Source organism: Pungitius pungitius, chromosome 6, assembly GCF_949316345.1.
Source record: "Pungitius pungitius chromosome 6, fPunPun2.1, whole genome shotgun sequence".
NCBI lineage: Eukaryota > Metazoa > Chordata > Actinopteri > Perciformes > Gasterosteidae > Pungitius > Pungitius pungitius.
The window spans coordinates 8,141,852-8,168,382 of NC_084905.1; the positions used below are offsets into that span (position 1 = coordinate 8,141,852).

Sequence of the window (26,531 nt, forward strand, 5' to 3'; positions counted from 1 at the left end):
GACAATGAGAATCCAGCTGGATTCCCTAAACGCCATGTTTGTCTTTTCCACACTTCTTTCCATGACACCGTGACATTTTCCACAGAGGTCAAGGATTAGTGGTTATTGCTCATTTGCGGGCCGGGATCCACTGCAGCTAAACCGGTGGTTTAAGGTATGCAATGCACATGAGTTGAGTACTCGGGCTCCAGAATGCAATGCCAATGTATCAGCCGCTTTAATTGTTCGTCACATTTTGAGAGGTGTATAAAAATAAAATAATCATGATTTAGCTTGGTATATTTAAACGCTTAAAGGAATGCGCTTAAATTAATGCGCTTAAATGGCACAGACTCAGTCAGGTGTAAGATGTGGCGAATTTTAGTCTATTATTATTTATTTTAATTCTAGACTTTTTCATTGTTCTCTGTCTATTTTTTATCTTTGTAAAAGACTAAAGATTAATACAACAATGCTTCCTGCATGTACCTGTCTGCACGGCGTCTGGACCTGAGGTCAGCTGCAGCTCCAGTTTGCCCAGTGACCATTGTGTTGTCTCTAAATCACCACTGCAGCGTTTGTTGGATTTCCACCCACTTGAAGTGGCTGAAAGGGACTTCAGTGCTGGGAACCATCGTCAGACAGACCAGACAATGCTTTAGTTTTTACAGATGTTTCTCCAACCACAGACCAGCGTGTGGAGCGTGTGGTAACAGTTGTGAACATCCTGTTCCTCTTTTTGTTTCAAGTGTAGTGGTTATATGACAGAGTCCCATTTCTTTACAATAGAAGCCTCTGCTCCTCCCCATTCCTGTGGATCTGACATCAACTTTAGAGCCAAATGGTGAAATACTGGATTCAGCTCTGTGGTTTCCCTTCAAGGTAGCGCTCTGACCACGGGAAGGCTTTCAAACTGAGGTTTATGGGATGAATACAAATGAAAAGAAAGCCATATCATGCCCAGGGGAACAGACGGTGTGAGCATGTCTACAGGACGATGCAGCATCTGTTACGACCCCTGTGGAGGAGAACAGGAGGTGGGTCGAGGACCTCCCAGAGCGGGTGTATGCTCATAACACCACTGACCATCAATGAACTAGCAGCCCACGGTACTCTGCTGTGTTTGGACCCGAAAGGGAGCACATGAGTGGGTTGAGGAAGTCGTACTTGGGATAGATGGCATACAGAACTGAACACAAAAAACACACGCATGGCTTTTAATGTACTCCACAGGTGGAGTCCAACTTAATGCATCCGCTTCACAAATATAAAAAGTGACCCACTTTGATGGGCTATTTAAGTAACTACTTCCACTAAGAGAACACAATTTTCATTGTTAAAAAGGGTTGTGATTGACAGGCCCTGGAGGGATCGGCGACCGCTACCAGGGGATCCCGTTGCCCTGCCAGTCAAGCAGCATCCCACAGTCTTTGTCGCTGAGTGATGACATCATGGTGAGCATGCCGTGCACGCTTTCCTGCGTGGATAAAGGAGCCTGTGGGAGACAAGACACAGAATGTCAATGAGAACGAAGGTAACTTAAAGAACGACGCCAGATGCTCTCACATGAGTAGATCCTGTAGCTGTATTAATAAAGGAGGGGGAGGGGGGCACTGGGACTGGATAGCAGCAGGGACTTCACTTGAGTGCTGCACCCTTTCTTGTTTCTCTAGTTTCATCTTTCATTTCACATGTTTGCACAGTATATTCTGTACATGAGGAGTGGTGGCTGAATGTTACAGAGAAAGTGATTCATCACAGCAAACAATAGACTTTATCAACCCGTCTGCTCCCTGACGCAACCAGTCAGTGGGTTGGCAGGTTAGAAAACTCCTGCATAAACAATCACAACCTTTCAAGGACTTCGATGCTCCTAAAAACTACAAAGATTTCTCATACGATTTAGAATATAGGCCTTTGTGTACCCAGCCCGGACCTTTAGTCCACCCAGTGTCACACTCTAATGTCGTCAGGTGTACACAACTTTTGAGCTAAATGCTGCATTTTGAAATGTTGACAACTGTCACCATATTCAGCATCTTTCTTTTAGATCATGCAAACCAAACATTATACTATTTACATAACAGACTGAGCAAATGCAAGCATCTGATACATTTATACACTTGTACTTGACTGGCATACAATCTAATGATAAAACCACTGATTGATAAACCACTGATTGATCCAGGGAGCAGCCATGTAAATAGTGGAGCCGGTTCAACCTGAAAACATCTGGAGCAGAGAACAGACTTGGTTTTAGTAATTCTCTCCATCGCCTCACCTCTTTTCCTCCCATCCCAGTGCGGACCCAGCCAGGGTGGATTGCGGTCACCAGTATGTTGTGTCTCTTGAAGTCCTCCGATTGACAGCGAGTCACCATGTTCAGTGCTGCCTGGCAACCAACAGCCAAAAGGACAGAAGCTTTGATGAGCCTAAATGTCTTCAGCGTAAATAACACAAAAATACAGGTTTCTGAAGACAAATGACTGCCTTTACGGTCGCCTCCCTCGCAAAGAGAGGAGGAAGATTTGGGGAAACCAGAACCAGAGCTGAGCGGAGCAGACGTGAGAGCAACACATTTGTTCATCTATTTAGATGAAGTTCTCCTGTTAGCATATAAAAGGCCCATGACCTTCAGCATATTCAAAGCAGAACAATGTAGAGTGAAGCAAATGCTGCTATCTGATTGAGTGTCTGCAAAGTCACTGGCTGGTCCAGCTCTACGTGCTTTACAGGTGCAACAGAACCAACAGCAGTCAGTCAGTCAACAGAGTGGGTGGAGATGCGGGGACATTAATGACTCCACACCCAGAGCATGTGATGTCTTTGCCCCGACAACATTCCAATAAATCTTCCCCTGCTGCGGTGCCAAAAAAGGATTAAAACGTCCAAACAAGTACATGTTGTATTTATACCTCTGTAACATAGAGCTCCATTGTCTCAATGAGCCACAGTGATGCTCCTTTATTTCATGAGATTCTGTGGCATTGAGCAGTACCTTGCTGGCCCTGTACGAGTACATCTGCGCCTGTGCAAAGGTCTCTGGACATTTCTCTATGGATGAGACAAGCGTGGACATGTTGATGATGGCCGACCTCCTGCAGGACATTTTATCACCTGAGAGAAGGAGACAGGCGTCATGACATATGAAGATTACTACTAATACTACTACCGCTAATGAAAACAGTAATAATTCAAATTAAAATATATTCCTGATGTAATGTCTCGTGTGTATTCACTTGTGTGTATAAATGACAGTTCATTACCCTCCTTTTGAGGCGAGTCCATTTCTGCGGCTCTCTGGAGGAGAGGAAGAAACATCTGAAGAGAGATCATGTAGTGAGTGTCAGTACGGTGCATTGAAGCTGCTAAAGAACATGATGGGAAGAGGTTACAGTCTTGCTGTTATGTCAGAGATCTCAACTGAAAGCAGCATGCTAACCAGCCTTAATCCAACAGTCCACCCTTGTGTTCACATTTTGCACGCCGTGATAATGTTTGATCCCACGTCTGTGGATTCTCTCTAACGCGTTGGGGGACTGATCCCCTGATGAGGTGGTGTGACGTGTGCCCCACCCACCCTCGTCACCCCATGTGACCTGATGGAAAGATCTCGGCTAACCGCCTCCACCCTGCACACGCCCTCTTTGCATTATTTCCTTGTGCCAGAAGTCAACAGGTGCAACAGATCCCATTGACACTGACGCACGGAGTGAGATGAAACCCACCTTGGCGATGAGGAAGGGGCCGACCACATTGGTTTCGTACACCTGCATCATGTCCTGTTTCCCGGTGGCAGAGAGCGGTCCCGGAGAGCCCGGTTGGTTAATGGCAGCGTTGTTAATGAGGAGGTTCAACCCGCCGGCCCCAAGCTGCTTGTTCAAAGCCTGGAAAGCAGCCGATATGCTGTCCTCATCCGACACGTCTGCACAATGCACAAGGAATATTCCTGTCACATCCATCGGCACCATCACAATGGACTTTTAGCGTGAATAATACATTTGGCCAATTTAAAAGATAATTTTGTGCCATTTTGTTGTAAAGTTATTGAATGAATACATGGAAACTTTATTACAAAGAGGACAACCATGAGTCACGTCTCTCTCTGAGGCCACGATGAGTTCCCCTCTGATGTAATCACACCAACAACTTTATTCATGCAACAATTTGATCGACATTAAACTAATACTAAAGTCTCACCCAAACTGCAATCAATCAGACTCACAGAAGAAGTAAGCGGTTTAGGATAAGGATTCCCAAATGGTCGCGCATGAGCCTCAGCTTGGTGGCTCATGCAGCCGTAAAGGCTAGTTTGCAAAAGGGGGGATGTGCTGCTGTGTAAACACAGGCTCAGCCTTTCTGCTGACAACACAACGCACAACAAGCTGCCTGGACTACAAAGGAGTGTGGATTGGATTGTATGTGGATTGTATTCTATAATCCTTCCTGCTTATTTGCTCTCTTTTTTGTCATATTTCAGCAATCGGATCAAAGTTCATACAGAATGATTCTTGCATACATTTTTAAATCAGAGAGTTGTGTCTTAGTCACTTTGGGTGTTTTGGGTGACTTGCATAAATTAATGTTGGCATATCCAAAAGGTACCGGACGCTAACGGCGATATCCTTGTGTTTGTTTGACTCCCCCCAGGCATAGTGGACACGACCTTCAGATGATCCCTGGTTTGCAGAAGTGTGACGGACAACATGTTCCTCTGAACACCAGGCGGCTAAAGTTACGATTAAATTACACATTTCCTGATGACTCCTCCAGGGCTACGCCGTATGTACACAGATACTGCATATGAGGAAGGGTTGTGTTTACCTAGTTTCATTATAGTGACTTTTCCAGGATATTGAGTTGTAAGGTCTCTCAGGGCCTGAGGGGAAAACACATGGAGGGAAACTTGAAGAATGAAAGACAAATAGATGATCGGAGGAGACAGACAAAGAGAGAACGTAGTCCAAACACAACACTGAACATGATTTGATCTCACACAATGAAAGCATGCCACATATTTCCTTTTGCGTGTTTTTGACCATACTAGTCTAATGCACACATGGAACATATAATGCGCGTAACATGTGTACAAATCTACTCATTACTGTGAGTAATGTTTGCTGAGTTGGTCTCTGTTCTGTTAGTATTTGCTCACATTTCTGCCAACGGATTCACTTTATTTAAAATGAGTGTCCATATCACCAGCAATACACTATATATTTAGCACATGGGAACAATTAAAGGTAGCAGAATGATTTTTGTGTACAGAAAGTGGCAGGGCCCTTCATCTTCTTACAGAACAAGGCCTGCAGCTTCCAGTGTTTTTATAAAACTTGGCTAAACACGTCGTGGACTTAACTCTGTACTACACACAGAGATTAAACAGGTATCTGATAAACACCTTGATAACACGTTGGATTGCTCCCTTAAAGAGGAATGTCAAGGTGGAAACATAGTTTCTAGTAATGTACTAAATGGACTAATGGAGAAGACCAGAAACTTGCTATTGAGACCAGAGCACAACTTACCTACTCTGTTTTAGAAAACCACTTTCCCTGTTCCTCGAGAGAAAAGATTGTTAAAGTATCACCTTTACATCTAGTGGCAGCCCCCCCCCCCCCCCCTCCCCCAAGTTACATCATGCCAACTTGACTCATATTTGATGATATTGTTTGGAGAAACCACCCAATCACTGAGGGACTCGCACTGTTTCTCACAGTCGATAATAGGCTTAGGCTGTGAAACCGTCCAAAGTTACACCCAACAGAGATTCAGATTTGGCTCTACCTACAACTTCCTACTTTATGAATTATTAACCAAATGTGTCTTGGGACAGTGTGTCTTTAACCCTGAACCCTTCCCTATAACATATAAGCATTGTAACGAGTCTGCATGTCTTGTGAATCATTTAGAACTCGTCATACGGGCCAAAGCAGATTATCTCCATGATCTCACTAGTTTGCCAGTGCTACAGTGGAATTTGTAGAAATTGGAATTTGCTGCTTTTGGGAGGACAACATGTACATTTGTGCATTAAACTTCTTAAATGATTTCAATTTGACATAAGACCCCTCCAACCACATAGAGGTACAATTGAATGGGCTGCATTAAAAAGTCATTTCTTGCCTGCGTGGGTCCAGGGTGAATACCTTAAGATATTATAATATATTATTATTATATTTATATACTATAAATCATTCCAATCCTCTTGTGTTGGTTGCAGTGTATGTGTGTGTGTGTGTGTGTGTGTGTGTGTGTGTGTGTGTGTGTGTTGTCAGCCTGAGCACAATGCCCTATGACAAGCCCTCACATGGAAGTGTCTCACCTGAGCTCCGCTTCCCTCAGGCGCTCTGCAGCAGGCGTAGATGTGAGCGTCCCGTCCCGTCGTCTCTGCCAGCTGCTGGACCAGCTCCAAACCGATGCCTCTGTTGGCCCCGGTCACTAAGATGTTGCCCTTCAGCTTCTCTGCCATGTCTGCTGATCAACTGTCAGTCCGGAGCCGTCTGACTACTCTCTCTGGCTGTGTCGCTGTGCTGCTGCAGCACTGGTGCGTCATGCACTTTATATAGCTGTGTAACAGGAGGTAGGACTCTTGCCCTCATGCATTTAGTGTGGACTGTGTTGAAAGTCCTCAGTGACTCTAGCACTGCTTTCTGTCCGACTTCAGTCAAAACAAGAGCTGCCAGACTTCTCTAACCTCTTCCGCGGCGTTGTCTTTCGACGGCGCACATTTTGCAATCATTTCAAAAATGTGGTCATTCCAGCTGTGCAGGATACACCAGCGACATTGTGTGCAATGATGTCAAGACTGACGATATGTGAACAGTGACATGAAGTTACCACACTGCCAGAAACTCCTCCCTTAGGACACAGTGAGACAGAAGGACGCTGGAGCCTCTGCAGGAGGCCACACAGGGACGGATCTTATCTTGGACTGGTGGTTGAAATGTATTTTTAACTATATCAGAAAAGGATTCTGCATCTAAATAGACTTGCATCACTTGAGCAGTTATATTACCTTAAATGATTGTATCTAATTGTAATTTATTATTTTAAGCCAAATCCAATGACTGTGTTGTGATTTTATTTTGCACAGACCTACAAAGAATGGTTGTACAACTCAATGGTGCCCTGAGGCCTCTTTGAGCTTCTTGTTTTGGTTTTACACCACAACAATGGTGCTTGAAAACTCTGAATGTTGGACTTACCTTGGACAGGTGGAACTCTGTGTTATTCTGCTGCATGTGTAAAACAGTAACAGGCTGCAGTTGTTCACTACTCCTGTGAACGTTACGCACCGCTAAGCAAAAGGAAAACAAGACGAGATTCACCCTGACGGGAACATGAAGGTAATTCACATCGGCGCTAATGACTCCCGGTTACGCCACGTCACTAAAGTTAATGTGGAATCAGTGTGTACATACGCTAAAACAATGTCGGACACCGTAGTTTTCTCTGGCCCCCTCCCAAACTTGATCAGTGACGACATGTATAGGACGCATGTCGTCATTCCGCCGCTGGTTGTCGAGGTGGTGCCCAGTAAATAATGTGGGCTTCGTTGATCACTGGAAGACGTTTTGGGAAGTGCCTGGTCTGATTAGGAGGGACGGCATCCATCCAACTTTGGATGGAGCTCAACTCATTTCTAAGAACCTGACCCAGTTTCTTAGTGGACTTAATCCATGACTCAGAGTTCAGACCTGGAAGCAAAGTTGCAGTCTTACACACTTCTCTGCGCTTCCATCCGAGCAGTCACTCAGCCATAGCCTAATCCAAAGAAACTGTTTCTGCCCCACGGACACAGTTATTTAAATCAAAGGTAAACAACCGAGGAGTTATATTTAATAACTTAGTCAAAGTTCAAAGTAATAATACAACAGTGCAACAAACTAGGAGAATTAAAGGGGGACTTTTGAATATTAGATCTCCGTGCTCTAAAGCTGTTTTAGTAAACAAACTAATATCTGAAAACCATGTTGATATATTTTGTCCTACTGAAACATGGCTATCGGATGGGGAGTATTTTAGCTTAAACGAAGCGACTCCTCCAAGTCATGTTAATACTCATATCCCCCGAGGCACAGGCCGAGGGGGTGGAGTGGCAGCTATCTATGACTCCTGCTTTTTAATAAACCTTAAACCTAAACTGGATTATAACTCATTTGAAAGCCTGACATTCAGTCTTTCACAACCAATCTGGAAAATAATCCAGCCGGTTCTCTTTGTAATAGTGTACAGGGCCCCAGTGTCACACCTGTGTGTCAAGTTGCGTTTTCGTCCCGTCTCGAAAGTTGTTTTTTGACTTCCTGTTTTATTTTGGAAACTAACTCCCTCTCGTTTCAGGTCCCTTGCCCTTCCTCATGTGTCACCAGTCTGATTGTCTCCCCTGATTCCTGATTGTGTCCACCTGTTCCCACAACTCCCTCATGTGTACTTATAGTCTGCGTCGCCCCTTGTCCTGTGCCAGTGTGTCTTGTTGTTTTACCCTGCACACCAGCCCCCACGTCAAGAGTCAAGTCCGGTAGAGATTGTCACGTCATTTTTTGATTCCTGTTAAATTTCTTCGTTAGAGAGATTTTGAGTTTTTGGATTTTGATCACGACCTTTGTGTCCTCATTACGAGAGATTTTGAGTTTTTTCCCGTTTTGTTAATAATAAAAGCATTGTCAGCTGAACCCTCTCTCTGTGTCCGAGTCCTCCTCCTCAGCCGCCACCTGCCTGACACCCAGGTCCTTATTCTACATTTTTATGTGAGTTTGGTCCTTAACGGTAATTATAGTGGGTGATTTTAACATTCATGTGGATTGGTACTTCATTTCTCTCTTTGCTGGATTCAATTGGTTTCTGTCTGAGTGTAAATTAACCAACTCATTGTTTTAACCACACCCTCAACTTGCTTCTTGTGTATGGTATTGGGATAGAACATTTAACAATCTTTCCACAGAACCCTCTCCTGTCGGACCATTGTCTAATAACCATTAAATTTCTACTTCTCGAAGCTCCTGCTCCTGCCAAGGGTTTCTACAGTCGATGTTTATCGGATACCGCTGTAGCCTCATTTAAAGAAGCCATTCCCTCTGCTCTAAGTTCAGTGTCTTGTCTCAAGATATCAGAAGACGCCTGTGAAAACTTCAGTACGTCACAAAATGACCATCTTGTCGATACTGCCACAGGCTGTTTGAGAGTAACATTGGACGCTATTACTCCCCTCGAAAGAAGAATAGCAACAAGAAGGAAGTTCGCTCCTTGGTATAACTCTCAAATCCGGAACTTAAAGCAAACGGTGCATGAACTCCAAATCTGAAGGATCTAGGCTAGTCTGGCAAGACAGCGTTAAAAGATATAAAAAGGCTCTCTGTAACGCAAGAGCATCTTATTACTCATCATTAATCGAGAAAAATAAAAACAACTCCAGGTTTCTCTTCAGGACTGTAGCCAGACTGACAGAGAGTCACAGCGCTGTCTAACCGTGTATTCCTGTGGACCTCAGTAGTAACGACTTTATGAACTTCTTCAATAATAAGAGAAAATTGATGGTCTCCTGCCTCCAAACAGAGCCGGGCCGTCCTTGGATGTAGGAACCCTGGATGCAGCAGTGGGCCCTGATACCTATTTGAATGGTTTCTCTTCCATCAACCTTGATCAACTGACATCTACAATTTTGAAATCCAACTCTTCCACTTGTCTCCTGGAGCCGATTCCAACTAAGCTGCTTAAGGAAGTTTTTCCGTTAATTAGCACATCCCTACTGGATATTATGAATCTGTCTTTGTTGACAGGACATGTACCACAGTCCTTCAAGGACGCTGTAATTAAACCTCTTCTTAAGAAACCTACTCTAGCTCCAGAGGTGTTGGCTAACTACAGACCCATCTCTAATCTTCCCTTCCTCGCTAAGATCCTTAAGAAATCTGTCACAAATCAATTATGTGACTTTCTACAAAACAATGCTTTGTTCGAGGATTTCCAGTCAGGATTTGCATCATAGCACAGAAACGGCACTGGTGAAAATTACAAATGATCTTCTACTTGCATCGGACCAAGGACTCGTCTCTTTTCTTGGATTGCTGGACCTCAGTGCTGCATTTGACACCATCGATCACCGTATCCTGCTGCAGAGACTGGAACACTTGATTGGCATCAAAGGAACTGCACTCAGCTGGTTTAAATCCTATTTATCGGATCAATCCCAGTTTGTGCTTGCAAACAGTGAATCCTCGAGGACCACCAATGTTGGTCACGGAGTCTCACAAGGTTATGTTACAATTCTATTTACCCTGTACATGCTTCCTTTGGGCGACGATATCAGAAAACACTGTATAAACTTCCATTGTTATGCAGACGATACTCAACTGTATCTGTCGATCAAGCCAGAAGACACCAACCAGCTGGTTAGACTTCAGGATTGTCTTGGAGACATCCAAACTTGGATGACCTGCAACTTCCTGATGTTGAACTCGGAAAAAACGGAAGTTATCATGATAGGCCCAGAGCGTTTTCGAAGTCAGCTGTCACGTGATACAGTCTCTGGTATCCAACAGCACCGTCAGAAATCTTGGAGTTCTTCAACTCTCATATAAAGAAGACTTCAAGGGCTGCCTTTTTTCATCTACGTAACATATCGAAAATCAGGAACTTCCTGTGTCAAAGTAGTGCAGAAAAACTAGTTGATGCATTTGTTACTTCTAGCCTGGATTACTGTAATTCTTTGTTATCAGGCTGCTCTTTTAAACCTCTCCAGTTGATTCAGAATTCCACTTTGATATTGCTTATGGTTAGGGCTGGCTCAGGTTAGCCTGGACCAGCCCTTAGTTAAGGTGCTATAGGCCTAGACTTCTGGGGGACTTCTTAGGACACACCGAGCCCCTCTCTCACTCTCACTCACTCCTTCTTCAATAATCCTAGCAGGTCTCCGTAGATCGTAGATCCGTCTGGACCCTGGTCCTGACTCCTGGCATGGCTCTGCTGACACCTGTTGTTGCAGGAAACATTATTTTAAATATTATTCATAATACTGTCATCATAAACCAAAATCTTTCTGCTCTCCAACCAGGAATTGAATGTATTGTACATCCTTTACATTGATTATTCTGTACACAAGACATCCATTGCAGTCTGTCCATCCTGATAGAGGGATCCTTCCTCTAATATTTTTTATTTTTATTTTTACTGTGCCGATGTGAGGGTTTTAGGACAGAGGATGTTGCATGTGTACAGACTGTAAAGCCCTCTGAGGGTAATTTGTAATTTGCGATTTTGGGCTATACAAAATAAAATTAATTGAATAGTCGGGTGGGTTCAGCCTCTGGGGACTAGGATTGTATAAGTGGGATATTTCAACTTTATGCTTAAAAACACGACGTGACATGACTCAAGGCACAAAGTTAAGACATGTATCCTGTTTACTTACTAACAGGGACCACGCTAATAAACACGTTTCATAAAGTTGATTGCATATCAGAGAGGGTTCAATTTAGGAAGCAGAATGAAGGAGGTTGAGGGAGGAAGGGTAAGGGATGGAAGGATAGGGGGGGGGGGGGAGAATCAAAGGGTGAAGGGGATGGGAGGAAGAAGGTTTGAGGGTTTTGAGACTTTGACTCCCCCCCATAGTTTCAGTAATCCTGCGAGAGACGGAGAAAGCAAATAGTGAGACACAAACAGAAGAATGTGAAAAAGAGGGTTGGGGGAGGGATGTTGAAACCGAGTCAAAGAGAAAGTGAAAGGGTTTGTCCCCTCAAATAATTATTGTGGCAGAGTAGAGTTGTGTGTGGCTCTGTGTTTCTGAATTGTGTTTTCTAAAATGATAGCAATTAACAGTGCAAACACAGATGATGTGTCCATGTGCTTTTAGTTTGAAGCCTGTTCAAATCATCACCTGATTTTCACCTGAAGTTCCCTTATCCTCCAAGGTGTGTCTGCACAATGTGTGAGCTGGTACTTTGACCCAGCAGCACAATCAGTGAGGCCTTAGAAATATTCTCAGATGTTGTTTCAACTGTCGACCTGTGGAACATTTGTATGCACCATTACAACAGAAAAACCAGTCCAGCCTTCACAGTCTGCGTGGTTCATGACCAATATTTGAATGATGAATAGGTATTTGTACATGACAGCTTAAGGTCTCTGGACAGGTGGGATTCTTTGCCCGATATATGCAACCAGTGATACAGAACTGTCATTTCCCAAAGAACCCTTCTGTTAAAGTCTACTGTGTCACTGAAAAGATGAACATATTGGATCTTCTGTTGAGGATTGAATGAAGAACTAACTCACCAGCTCCAGTTCATGTGACATTGTGCCAGCTGAGCTGAATTCAAAGGTCAGGATTCTGCTGAACTCTGAGCTCGGTCAGACGCCGATCTACCGCTATGGACTAAAAAGTCACATGAGAAGCAATTTGTGAGTGTTTGTTTTCTATTGGGAGGAACGCAATATACAATATCGTTTTGTCAGGTGTTTAATTAAAAGGTGTTTTTGTAACAAAAGTGAAATTATAGAAGCATCATGGTGACCAGTTTTCCTTTAATTCTTTGACACACATCACCACCAACAAGCTCATATGCAATGCTCTAAAGTTACTAATCAGTTTAATGTTTAGGAATCAAAACATTTTGTACCGTCGAGGGCTGCGAAGCACCAAATTCTGGGCCCTGTATACTCTCAATGTCAGTGGGCCCCCTACACATGCCATTGTACGATGCAAGTTAGCAAAGGGCCCTCTCCCTAGACAGGGCCCTGGGTAGTCAGGTCCACTTTCCCCCCCCACTACCACGCCCCTGCCGTCGAGGTAATTAAGAAGCTAAATCCAAAAACGGACTTTTAGCGTTAGTCAAGTGATAATAAATAAATACCTGATCTCTTGTTTTACAAAAATTCAGACAACTCTTTCCCTTCTTCCTTAGAGCCAAAGACTTTCTGTATTGTGTGGAAACCAGAGACAAAGGGAAAAGCGTTGTGTCGTCTCCAGGAACCAAAGGCTCAGTGGACATTTAGGAAAGAGATCCTCGCTCTTGGGCCGACGATACTGCAGTTGGATACTGGTATGCACCATTGCAATGTCTGGTGGCTGCATCCCAAATAGCACACTGCCCCTTAGTGCAGCAATGTGTGCACTACATCACAACAGTGGTTGGTTTGCCTCTTTACAGACACTGTTCCCTTTGTGCTGTCCAGCGTGTATTAATGTATAAAATTATAGCTCTTATTGTACACCATCACTTGTTTTCTTACATATTAAAAAACAGGGCCAGTGTTTTCAAACTTCTAAAACAGTAAAAGATCAATGAAAAACTTCCAAATAAACTATTTAAGTCAGACTCTGAAGAGTAACTTTTAGGGTTACTCTTCTGGGACAACAGAATGCCGTGAAGACAATACAATAAAAAAAAATAATAAAAAGTTTTAAACTGCGGTTTAAAATTTGATGCTTCTAAAATATAGCTGTTTGCTTTATAAATCCATCACATTCCTCCACTATAGCAAACTACATTAATAATATGGAATTCTTTGATAAATACAGCGGGACAGGAGACATTCCAGTCTCAGATGAGTCCTCCACACCGCCCCCGGTTGGTTCCCACCCATTACCCCGGGCGAGGAGCCACTCGCGATGTCACAGCTATCCTTTCAGTGTCTCTCAAATCCAGTCCTACGGAGTTTGACGTCCTGGATGTTCAGTTGTGTCCACGTCCTCCAGTTCATTCTGGTCTGATCGACGGTCGAGTCCAGTTCCTCGTGGGTTGGCCGTCCACTCTGTCCGTACCATCTGCAGCACTCAGATATTGATGTCCCGGACATCTGTGGGTGTAGTCGAGAGGTCCTGCCCCTCGCCGATTTCCTTGGTTTCCATGGTAACCAAGTGTTGAGGTTGCTGTGCCTGTCGGAGACTGGTTTCTAGCAGAGACTCTATTTGCTCCTGACAAGCCCTGAGGCAGTCCTAGAGAGAGAGCGAGAGAGGTACGGTCAGTGTGTAGAGCAGAGATTATGTATCCATGTGCACTAATGCAGCCACGGCCCGGCGCACCCACCGGGTCGCTCCGGATGGTCTGCGCCAGCTGCTCCGTCAGCTTCTGGGACGTCGCTGCATTTCCCGCCATTCTTGTCTGCAAGCCCTCCACCGCGGCCGCCATGCTGCCCGCTGCCACCATGGACGCAGGGCTGGCAATGAAGTTCACATCTGCAGAGCATCAAGACACAAGGTTACTGCAGCGCACTTTTCCAAAGCATGCCACCACGAAGACGCGATGTCTTTGTGTTATTCCGAAATGATTTAAGATTCTCATTCTTGATTGTTCGCCCTCTCCACAGTTCCCTAATTCCGTCGCGTTGGTTCCATTCACGTTGCCTGACCCGAGCAGGGGACACAAGAAGGACCTTAAACGTACCCGTGGCACACAGAGCTACGAAGGTCTGAGCGTGCTTCCTGAGGATCGGCCGGTTCTCGCTCCTGACGGCCAGCTGAGACAGAAAATGGTCGATAAAGTCGAGGGGGGTTACCGAGGCCAGGTCCCACTTTAGCTTGTTCAAAACCAGCAGCTCCATTTGCTGTGGGAGAGAATGGGGCAGGGGGGGGGGGGGCAGTGACAGAAGGACATGTTCAAGTGTGATCAAACCGCCGGTTTCAGGGATTAGGATGGGGATGAAGGGATGTTTTTTGTCTACTTGAGGATTTGTGGCTTAAAGGAGCCACAGTAGGAAGGGTCAGAAGGTCATGCAAACCCATTAGGAAGCCTCTTCTGGGGACCAGGAAGGGTCTCAGCGAAACATGACAAAGCAGACGCTTTCTTCCCTCAAAGCAACACTATGAGGCGCCATGAGGGCATCGGATTGGAAAAACCAATCACCAGCAGTATTTAAAAAAGTTTACACAGGCAACATTAGTACATTATGAATACCCCTTGTTCATTTAACTTGGTCTAAATAAGAAAAAGTCCTGTTCAAAACCATTAAGTTCATTCAGTGAATTACTGAGGTCATCTACAAAAGTTTAACTATAACAAAAGAGCCCTGCATGCATTAGTATTATTATTATCTACAAACACATTTGGGTCACCGAGTCTTCATTTCCAAGCTATTCAAATCTTTGCTTTCAGGCCTTAAGTCGTGGCCAAAGACCGTCAGGTCCCCTAAGGACCATACAATCCATACAGAGAGCACCACTAAACAGAAAACCTTGAAAACCTCGCAGCAAAGACGACCTACCAGCAGCTGGCCGGGTGTGACCGAGTTATCGGTGTAGATGCACAGCTTCTCCGCAGACAGTGGGATCGTCTCCTTCAGCTTGGACGCCAGGAACATGCAGGCCGCTCCTAGGATCTGGAGATGGCTCTTCTTGGTGGGCTCCACGGACAGGAAGCGGTCCATGTAGTTCATGGCCAGGGGGAAGACCTCCTCCTCGCATTTCTGCTCCTCGCACACCTAAAAGAGATATCAATGCCACTGTAGAATAATGACCCCACCAGTATTAACACGAGTAAGATCTACAACGAGTTCTACAGCTCATGTAAATCAGGTCACACGTCAGAGGGAACCTGGTTTTATGGAGGCTATGCTTCAGAACGCCCCACAAATATGACGAATTTAGACTCAGTGAGGTCAAATATAGCATTACCGCCTCTAAGGTATTAACTAAACAAACAACTAGAATTAACAATGTTAGTAGATGCATCCGTCACTAAAGTTAATTGTTCGTGTTGGTTGCCATCATTAACTCAAAGTGAGGTAGTCCGATTACAATGGTGGGACACGGGGACTATGGGGACAGGGATGAGCAGTTAATGCAACTGTTGCACGCAGTTTGATAGACAGAGCCTCAATGGAGGTGAAGCCCGAGAACGTGTCTCTCGGTGGGCTCCGACACAAAGGCACAGCGTGGTCTCCACTAAAGTCCACGTGAGGCAGCGGGACGCGCCGGCTGAAGACGTCCGTTCACTTTAAACGGTTTAACTCACCTCCAGCATCCAGGTGGCCACGATCCTCCTCATGTACGGAGCGATGTCCCTCTGCACGCATTTGAAGTAGTTGGACGCGGGGAGGTACTTGTCCTCCGCCCGCAGCAGCGCGTGCAGGACCCGCTGGTTGAGCAGGTTCGAGTCCCGGTAGGCCCTCCGGATGGGGGGCCGGTCCCCTTCGCAGCACAGCAGCCGAGGATCCATGCAGTCCATCGTGTCGTGGGACAAGCTTCTACTCAGCTGACGACCTAATGTCTCAGCCGCTCCACATGCCGCAGACAGGGAAGGTCCTACAAGGTCCTTTCAACTGCTCTGAGAACAGCACGTGTCTATGGGTGTCAGGTGCTGGAGACAGTCAAACGTGTCCTTAGTTGTCTCCGCGGTTCTTACTCTAGTTACGGGGATACAGGTCTCTCCCCACCGGCCATGTGGAGCGGCTGTACCTGCTGCGTCTCCTTATGAGGGACCGCGTCCAGCCACTGCACAACAATCACGACACTTCCGGCGCAAACTGCCAAAATAAAAGAAAACCACGTTTTCAATTTTACACCAATCGTCGACAATCTGATTGTTCATACAGGTTGCAACCTGAAAGGGTCACCTAATCCATCGAATAAGTCTACACGAACACTTGCGTGTCACTTACTTTTCTTGTGTTATACAGCCACGCCGATATTTTCTGTGTTTTGTTAAGACGTTTTTGTTATAAAATGCATAACACATGCTTGGGCTATTTCATAAGGATCATAATGGTGACAGTCAACTATTAGATGTTTTATTTTTACACCTAAAACCTAAATCATTCATCTAGAGTAGGAAGTACTTTCGGTCCCACAGTTAAGAATGGTTAGCTTGATTCTGAGAGAGAGAGACAGAGAGAGAGAGAGAGAGAGAGAGAGAGAGAGAGAGAGAGAGAGAGAGAGAGAGAGAGAGAGAGAGAGAGAGAGAGAGAGAGAGAGAGAGACAGAGACCCATACAAAAGATGAAAATGAAAACTCCAACAAGAGGAGACCAAGAGGAGAATGTTCCACAGTTCAGAGGTGTAAAGAAGCCTTTTAATCCTTGTAATGATACTCAAATAAATTATTAATAAAAAGGTATGATAAATGATGATTTTTGCAGAGTTTAAAAACATTTTGAACAAATAAACCAGATAGTAAGTGCAGTCAAATAATTTGGCTCATAATATTTTCATCAAGTGAGCTTGTGGAAAATCCATTAATATGTCCAAGAATGCTCTCCTGTGGAATCCACCCTCTGTCCTCTGTGTAGATGCCGGCTGTCAGAATATAATTGATATTTAATATATATTTGACTGCGTTTTTCATTCTGCTGACAATCTCCTGGCCGCTATTTCAGTGTTTTTGCATGTTGTTCCTCTTGCTGTGTTTTCCTCTGGTCACGTCATACAGTCCAAATACTGAATATGATCCTAAACAAAAGCACAAATGCACAAGTAGTGGTCTGGGTGGTCTCAGAGAGACACAGGCTCTTCTGCCCTCAGTGTCCCTTTACATGAACACGCATTACTCCCTCAGGGCCAATATGTTACAGTATCCTCATGCCTTTTTATTCTGGAAGTCTTTTCTGGAGACGTTTTTGGCCCATCCTTTGGTATGAAGCAGGGATCTACAAGGAGTCTGGACCACCAGGTGAAGCCTGGGAATTGGATGGTTCCTCCCAGGGCTCCTTGGTAACGTCACCCCCTGATGTTTTACACAGATGCCTTGTACCTTTTATCTTTTATAACCTACATTTCCAGGATGGACAATTTACTCTCTCGAAGTGCATGCTGGGAGATGCTCCAGCCACACATGAGCCTGACCAGGGTGGAGAAGGACGCCCTGTCTCGTACAGATTTCTACAGTCTGTACACCGTAAACCAATTGACTTGTAGCGTGGAGCTGGAAGACGGAGACAGAGTTCTACGTTGCCATGTCTGTCCCTGTCTGTGGGTGTGACCTTTAACCTCAGTTTCTCAGGGTGGCCGGGTCCAGGGTCATACTCTGGACACCGCACACAATAGAGGCCTATAGATTCTATAGATGCGTCTTGATTGATCCCTCTTACAATGGAGACTGATCCGTGGTGATCAGCTTCGCTAGCCTTCTGCTATGTCGTGCACTAATGTTACAGGACAGGCCTCTGGCCTGTAGAGCGGCAGAACAGGGCTCAGTGAAAATATTACTATTGTATTTAGAGTTTTTGCTTCAGGCAATAGTCCAGTTCTTATGTCTACCACATGTATGCACTTGCTGACTAGATTTTGATAAGGTAATGGTTGCATTTATCATGCAAAATGTTCATCTGTGATGTGTTAGTAATGTTCTGTATTGCTCTCCACTAAACCTCCAAATAAACATGCATTCCTGACTTAAAAAAGATGCAAACTAAGATCAGAGCAGGTGTGGAATGAATGAGACGGGGCTGATGAGTGTGTGAACCCTGCAGTAGAGCTGAAGATGAATGTGGGGGCAGCTATAGAGAGCACACAGAGGTCTCCATGCTGAGGAATCTAACCTTACCATCCTTCACTTGGGATAGATGAAAAGAAATGGACCTGACAAAGTGACTTCACGCAGGCAAAAAGGGAGAGTAATGGATGAAAATGGCTGGCCACTGTTGCTGGATCTTTTAAGTTAAGTAAAGCTGCTGAATAGCATGTATCTCTCATTTATATTTTTGCAGATGAGCATTGTCATCACATTTATTTATTTTAATTTTGTCAAAAAACAGCCAACATACCAAATAGGTAGCGTCATGGTGACTAAGTGACTTATTGTATACAGTCTATGAATCTAATACCAATAAATAGTGACAAATACATTTAAAGTTATTTATTCTAGTAAATCAAGAAGGTGACTGCTGTAAAATGTCATCATTATTGTTTGGTAGACGTTTCATTAGTTTTAGCTGAAGAGCATCAGAACAGATCAGCCTCAGATCAGGAAAACGGAGACATGAGTTTGTGTGCAAAAGGACAGTATTCCTAAAAAAAGATATATTTTTGATCTGAGTAGCAGTTTTTCCTTTTGGAGCAGATGAGGAAGTCGAGTTACATCACTATAGGAGGCTAGAGTGGACAAATGGGTCAGCAAAGCATTGTTCTTGTCAGTCTGATGCAGCTTCTTATGGTCGGCTTGGGGTTCAGTTAATTATGACCATGCACTTTCCTAAGTCCTACACAGCCGTAGTAGTTTGGGCAACTGGCCAACACAAACGATTAGATGTGACAGAAGAATAAGCTGCACATGAAGTAGAAGTGCTACACAACAAACAGACTCCCGCCGCCTGTCGTGTGTGTGTGTGTGTGTGTGTGTGTGTGTGTGCGTGAAGGGAAGGAAAGACGCTCCCACTGGCTCCTCAAGTGCGTCAGAGCCCTTTAAGTCCATGAATGGCCTGGTATCACGCCTATCAAGTCTGGACACCAGCACAGAGAATGGGCCAGGGCTTCATCTCAAAGAGTCTCCCCCCCTCCCCCCTCCCGCCTGCCTGGGGGATGCTGTGCTGAGTTTCCACAGGGGGGGTTGAAAGTAAAGTGTTCACTGCAAAATGTTAGGGAACAACTGTCAGCACTAACATTCATTTTAGGATGATTTCACATGTGTTCCATGATTTTATCTGGATGTATAATCGTTGTATTCTTATTGGTGGAAAAATGAGTCTTGTAAAATCTAATTTCACCCTCTACACAGCGATGAGAACCGTCCCGAAGGATCTGAATCCCGTGTGCGATAGACCTATTTATCATGGGGTTCATGCAGATTGGTTGGCGACCCATTGGCAGCCCTCAGCATGATTTGAGCTGGTTCCACACACTCACTCACCAACTGCACAGATTTATGTCTTTAGCAAAAAGCTATACTTCTCAACACTGACATTAACGGAGGCTATTTATTGGCCATTAGGGGGATGCTGTGTTCTATGTGATAATATAGCGCCTATTTATGGCGGTGTGTGCTTTACTTGAAACATTTCAAAGTGCTAGTTGTTATAAATTTGGTATTTGGATACAGCGCCTACGCTTTAGGGCCGGCTCCTTGTCTCAGACGAGCCGTTACAGAGCATTTTCATGTCGTTGCTTCACACTTGCTTTTTGACAGCCATTCAGGCTGGTTTGGGGTTTTTCTTTTTAGGAAAAGTTGGTAGGAAATATACGTTTCTAAAAAGTTACCGTAAACAGTGGTTTAATAAAAATAAGTCTGTTAAAAGTTAAATGGTATGTTGTCAGTAAGTTAGTGTGGTCCATAATTCACAGCGTCTCAAAGATTTTCAACAGCACCAACATATTATATATTGTTAGTTAGCTTTTTGTTGAGAAAATGCAGAAGGTTAAAAGGTAAACTGTGTGTGGGGAGGAGGTCGTCCTCCAATCAGAGGGTTGGTGGTTCCAGACCCAGCTAACCCGCATGTCCATGTGTCCTTGGGCAAGACACTTAACCCCAGCATTGCTCCTGTACCTTTGAGTGGTCAAAACTCAAGAAGACTAGAAAAGCGCTGTACAGTCCAAGTACCATTAAAGAGTTAACTCCAGCAGCAACTGTGGCTCAAACCTTCAGATATCATTTTCTGCATTTCTACCAAACAAGGGATGGTTCAAAGTGGAGCTTGGATGCTTTGGGCTTCTGGGACGTCTCCTCCTTACCTTCAGCTAACAGCAGTTTCCTCTACAGTCCTTTTACGTTTCACTTTAGCTTTTTTAATTCTAACAATATGAGGAAGGCAAAGGTAAACAATATGTATTTAGAAGAGGGACTGCTAGAAAAACATTAAAGCCTGCGTTTAACACACTTCTAAATCTTGACATGTCTGCTACTGACCCTGAACCTAAAGCAGTAGCATCACTGTTATAAATGGTACAATGTGAATGTAGCCAAGAAGAAAGAGTTGAAAGAAGAGAAAGAGATGGTTTCTCCATAAAAGCTTTCTAAACCGAGGGTCCAAACACAATAGACCATGATGAAAAGATGGATCGAGTAATTGTCCTGTTAAGTGATCCGAAAAGACAGGGCAGGGAGGGGGTGGAGTGGACGGCGGTGTGTGTGCGAGTGCATGTGTGTGTTTGTGTGACACGGCATACTGAAAGGCCAAGGGTGCTAACAAGAGGAAAAGCCCAAGACAATACACATCTCAGTGGGTGCTCCTCACTCTGTCTCTACCCCCCCAAAATACATGGAGAGGGAGGGGTTGGAGAGCAGGGGACACGGATCTGTACTTACTCCTGATGTGCAGGCGGTGTGGTCTACCAAGTATACTCTGATCCCTTTCACTGATTAGCCTGTGTGCGGGGAAGGATCCAAACAGCTTCCCTTTTGTTGGATGGAGTTTAGTCACAACTGGTTGTACACTCAGTGAGCACTTCATAACACACATAACACACATAACACACATGATCCAAAGGGCCCGCTCAGCCATAAGTTCTGCTCAAACTGATTCATATTCAATTTGACTGAAGCGGTCATGAAGGTGTCCATCTATGTTATGGAGTGCTGAGTCTGTTCTTAAAGCTGGATAATATAATCATATTATTAGCAAAAAGTGGGTTTCAACAGATGTTAAAGATCTAACAATAAATAAAAACAAGATAAGTGAATGAGAAAATGTGATTTGTCAAAGGTACATCATCTTTTAATATATATGCAACATAGAAATAGTAGAGGGGAAGAATGTGCACATGTAGAACACAGCATTTCCATAAAGACATTGAAATAAATAGCTAGGTGCTTGGAGACCCAGGTGATAATAACCATTAAACCATCGTGGAAGTCTTTGTCAATGTACCATATAAAGTTGCTTGTAAACAACAAGAAACAATAACAAACCAACACATAATTCAGTATTCTACCTGTTCGATATACCCATATTCCCATCCCCCAATCATTTGCTTCTTGTCACTATTTCTCCAAAGAAGAAAAGATACTATCTGGTTCCTCCGGAACCTTAACCATTCACATTCTTTAGATTCCTTCCTTCCTCAACTTGTTGCTCCTCAGACCCGAAAAACCGAAAAACATTGTACACAAGAATATGCCAAATATGGCAGTTCAAAAATAAATTACACTAATTAGCATTTGAGGTCAATATAATTACTCAAAGAGTGATACTGATGTAAGGTTTCTCTGAGGCTTTCTTATGCTGTAAAGATACAAATGAGGCTGTATAAATGATCAAATAAGTAATATAACTGTATGATATGATACTGTAAGAACTGATGAAGGGAGAAAGGTCAGAAAGGTTAGTCTCTTTAGTTTTGGTCATTTTGTTTCATTTAATATGTTTTGAGTGTGAAGGAGCTTCTCTCCTCCAAAGCTACAGCAACAAATGCTTAGTAAGGACAGGATGGGGGCGTGACCCCTGACCTTTTGTCTCTCTTTCTGTTTAACCCTTGACAGCCATGAATCTAGGAGCTGAGAGCAATGCATGGCTGGAAACCCCCTTGTAGCAGCTCTCCACTGCACTCTCTTTACTCCTCTCCTTCCTCTCCCCTCCCATGAGCCACCAGTGGCAGAGAGAAAAAAAAAGAGAAGGGGAGCGATATGGGGGTGTAGCAGAACACCCCCATATCGCTCCCCTTCTCTTTTCCCAGTTGGAGTTGTGGTAGACTAGCGTTTGCCTGAACTTTGTTTGGAATAACAACAAATATTAAAACAATATTGTTGTTTCAGGCAAAGGGACTATGGAGATCTTGATTTGAATCCTTTATATCCAGAATACACTGTGATATTCCAAAGGGTTTTCAGACTAATCATTCAAAAAGCTTTGGAATTGTTGGACGGTGTATTTTTGCTTTTGAGAGAGCTAGGCTGACCACATATGAGGCCTTTTTTTGTCTCTGTTCAGGATTCTTAGAAACCGAGATCAATCTGATATCATTAATCTCATTTGACTTTGGAATGCAAGGCAGACAAAATGTGATTGTTCATGCTATTATTCCAATATCAATAAGCCCGTTGTTGGAGATAGGTAAGCATGCACTCCTTTTGACCTTGATACCCTGTTAATGGACGACGGTGGTCCACAGGTCCTACCTGCTTGGTCACCCCATGTCCTGTTGGATCCGTCATTCATACATGTTGATGTTCTCTCTGTGTGATTCTGTCTCTCCTCTCAGAGGCATCCCTTCATTGTTGCTTTGCATTCTGCCACTATTTCCGTTTAAGTTTTTTGTCACAAGGGGAAAACTTTCATTTGATTCCTTTTTCTTTTATTTGTTTCCTTTTTGGGCTTTTTGAGCTTTGTATTCATTATAAAATATTCATTGCATTTAATGCTTTTGTTACCTTCACATATGAAGAATTCTGAAACTTTACTTCTGTGGTTCACTCTGAATACAAGGTCACTGACAGTCTATGTGAAAGTGTCCTCAGTTTGTTTACAAGTGCTAATGAGCATTGACTGACGAGTGGGACTTACTCAAGATGGCAGATGTTCTGAAATGTGGTTGGAGACACCGGCACAATGTGCTAAAATCAACAATTTACCAGACAGGCGATTACAGTGTAGCTATGTCATTGTAAATATCATAATAATACAACAGTCCCCATGCATATGACCCTTATCCATAATCCTTAAATAAACAATAGGATATCCTCATGGGATTAATACTGCAGAGCATATGGTTAATATCCTAAACACACACAGTCTTTAACCCCCACTCCCAAGCACTGGTTCAATAAGCAGATGACTGGTTCCTCTTGGCCCACTTATAGAACAATAGGCAGACTAAAGGTCACATACACAAGACTGTGGGAAGAGAGGGTGAAGGCTGGAGGGATGGGTGAGGAGAGCTGGGGGTGTAAGCCCAGGCGAGGGAGGAAGGAATGGTTGGTGTCAATCATAATTGTCTGTACATAGGAAGAGAAATGAATCATCCTTTAATACATTTTATTGTATGCAGAGGTTTCATTTGTCCTTAGGGTTAGTAGCTATAGCTAACATAGCTCTACTTGTCTTTGCACGGCTGTATTTCCGTATTGCTTGTGCATGCTTCAGCCCGTTTTTCTTCATGAAACGGATTTTTGATGTGGCCTGTTATGAACTGTTAATCATTGCAAAATGAGTTGTAGCTGGAGGCACAGGTTTAAGTGTCTCAGACAGGGAAACCGGTCGGCTTGTATCTTCTGAACTGTTGTTATCTGATGTTATCAGTTCCCTGGAAAAAAAACCCAGTCATGAAACAGTTCTGTTTAACATTTAGCACAGGAGGTGTGTCCGTGTGAAAGACATACAGACGCTTTAAACCTACTCGTTCTGCATGTGCAAGCAGGAAGTCCATGTATGGAGTTCCTTTATGTTGCTTCACCGTCTTCTGCCTTTTAATGCACACAAATCCTTACACCTAGTGTGTAAACTCAGTAAACTAGTTTAAGATGGGAAAAAACTCTTTAGCCTGGCCTATTTCTGTAAAACAGAGAATTTGGGACATTTCTTAACCAAAAATACCTATAGTAGTTCTGTTTCATATCTGCCAAGCAGCACACACAGGTTAACGTTCTGAGACATCGTTCAACTTTAGGCTTGCTTCTTTCATGTTCACCATCAGTGAAGTCTTTATGCTTTATGTATGCATGGTTCAGTCAACTGATATAGTGTTGCAATTTAACCACACACGGCTTTGGCATTGCGGACAGGTGATGAACGTTGAACGTTGATGAAGTGTGAGCTGAAGTCCACCCACGACATAAGTTTGAAAAATGGCAAGAAGCGAGCAAGGAGCCTAAACAGATCGTCTACAGTAATGTAAGATAGCAGAGGTGGGACAAAGTCATTGTTATGCAAGTCACAAGTAAGTCTCAAGTCGTTGCCCTCGAGTCCCGAGTCAAGTCGAGTCAAAGATGAGGCAAGTCCCAAGTCGAGTCAAAAGTCAAAGCCAACAAGTCTCAAGTCCAAAGTCTTACCATTTTATATTCGAGTCATTTCAAGTCCTCTTATTATAGTGGGGACGGGGAACCCTGGGTGATGGTGCGCTGCCTCACAGACCTAGACTACGTAGGGAAGGGAAGGGTAATGGTGGATCAACTGTGACTGTGTTACAGTACTTTAAAACGGACGTTGACATAATGTTGGCGAGGATTTCCATCGGAGTCTGAATCCGGGTTCAAAAATCCCGATTTTTGTAAACATGAACGAGCTGTCTCGTTGATACGGTAAAATGGACTGCAGTGATTGGATGTCGTGCAGGCAGCGCTCTCTGCATACAGGTGGCGCACATTTTTTTGACAGATGCAGATAAACAGAGCGGCGCGGCCGTGTGAAAATGTTTTCCCCCAGTTTTCATGGGAAGTAGCAAGTCTTCTCGAGTCAAAAGGCCCGAGTCCAAGTCAAGTCACGAGTCATCGATGTTAAAGTCCAAGTCGAGTTGCAAGTCTTTGTACGTTTTGTCGAGTCGAGTCTGAAGTCATCAAATTCATGACTCGAGTCTGACTCGAGTCCAAGTCACATGACTCGAGTCCACACCTCTGTAAGATAGTGACATGGAATGGTAAACTGAATTTTTCATTATTTGACCACAAGAATTAAAAGCGTGCTGCACCGCTGCAACGAGCTAACGTTAGCATGAAAACATGGTGGAACTGGGACAGCAACGTTAGCTAGCTGACTAGCCAGTCTCTAAAGGAAAATCTTCATCTACAAACTCAGATGGGAAACGCCCAGAAATAATTTGCTGCCCATAGCTTCATTTTGGGTTAACAGAAAGAAGAGAACATGCTCATATACAAACAGTGGGGACATACAGGTACAGTTTGGATTATAGCTTTAAAAAATATGTTTTATGTGTTCAGTTACTTCAGACACATGAATAATTAGAATAAACGTATGTATACTACACACAAGCCACTTCTTTGCTATTCATGATTAATATCCCAGTAAATGTGTTGCTTTCATGTCTTCTACACAATCGATAGTAGGTGGTATGCACATGATGTCATAGTATGGCCAGAATCGTCCTCCTTCCTCTCTTTTCCTGACGGGGTTAACACAGACCAGCTCTGAGCAGCTGAAAGCTGAAAGAACGTAGAAGAACAAGGCTTCTCCTCTCACCACAATCAAAGACAATGATGCCAGCTGATGCCAGCTGCCCGCCTGGCTTGTGGCATGTCATTCGGGCAAAGTTTTGTAGTCCAGTGAACCATAGCTTGTCACGGTTTGGGTCTGCTTGTCTTATTTTGTAGCTTTCTTGTGTCTCGTGTCTCTGGGTAACTTCACTTCCTGTCCTATGATTGCCTGATTGCTTCCACCTGTGTCCAATCACCTGCACCTCCCTTGTGTATTTAAGCCCTGTGTGCCAGTTGTCCTTTGTCGCGTCATTGTCTAAATGTCACTCGTCGTTGGTGCACAGTCTCTGGTGAGTTTTGATTTGAATAAAGAGCACGTCAGAAGAACCTGCATTTGAGTCCTGCTTCTGCCTGCACCTCCACGCCCACGTGACATAGCTGGGTTGGCCTTCCTCACCGCCTGTTTAATTATGTGCGTTTGTCTGTGTGTGTGTTTATATTTGTGTTCTGAACAACCAACAAGTCCATTTGGATTAATAAGCAGTTTGGAAAGAATGTGTTCAATGTTGCACAGGAAGCTCTACATGTGTGTGTGTCATCTGTCCTC

General features: G+C 44.0%; 2 protein-coding genes across 3 annotated transcripts; both read right to left on the minus strand.

The window, feature by feature from the left end:
• Positions 1 to 1,182: 1,182 nt before the first annotated feature.
• Positions 1,183 to 6,789, minus strand: zgc:158868 (uncharacterized protein LOC791147 homolog). Of its 2 annotated transcripts, none has more exons than XM_062563167.1 (7): positions 6,290 to 6,789; positions 4,804 to 4,858; positions 3,708 to 3,904; positions 3,246 to 3,300; positions 2,978 to 3,096; positions 2,261 to 2,371; positions 1,183 to 1,474 (listed from the first exon to the last, which is right to left on the minus strand). In XM_062563167.1, the coding sequence occupies exons 1-7, from the start codon at positions 6,449 to 6,451 to the stop codon at positions 1,361 to 1,363; spliced, it is 813 nt and encodes a 270-aa protein (XP_062419151.1). In that variant the 5' UTR covers positions 6,452 to 6,789; the 3' UTR covers positions 1,183 to 1,360. The 2 variants fall into 2 exon arrangements, with proteins under 2 accessions (XP_062419151.1, XP_037306924.1); XM_037451027.2 differs by having other exon boundaries at positions 6,305 to 6,783.
• Positions 6,790 to 12,483: 5,694 nt separating this feature from the next.
• LOC119196637 (G1/S-specific cyclin-D1-like) lies at positions 12,484 to 16,401 on the minus strand. Its single transcript, XM_037452468.2, has 5 exons — positions 15,930 to 16,401; positions 15,181 to 15,396; positions 14,364 to 14,523; positions 14,007 to 14,155; positions 12,484 to 13,915 (listed from the first exon to the last, which is right to left on the minus strand). The coding sequence occupies exons 1-5, from the start codon at positions 16,140 to 16,142 to the stop codon at positions 13,754 to 13,756; spliced, it is 900 nt and encodes a 299-aa protein (XP_037308365.2). The 5' UTR covers positions 16,143 to 16,401; the 3' UTR covers positions 12,484 to 13,753.
• Positions 16,402 to 26,531: the final 10,130 nt, after the last annotated feature.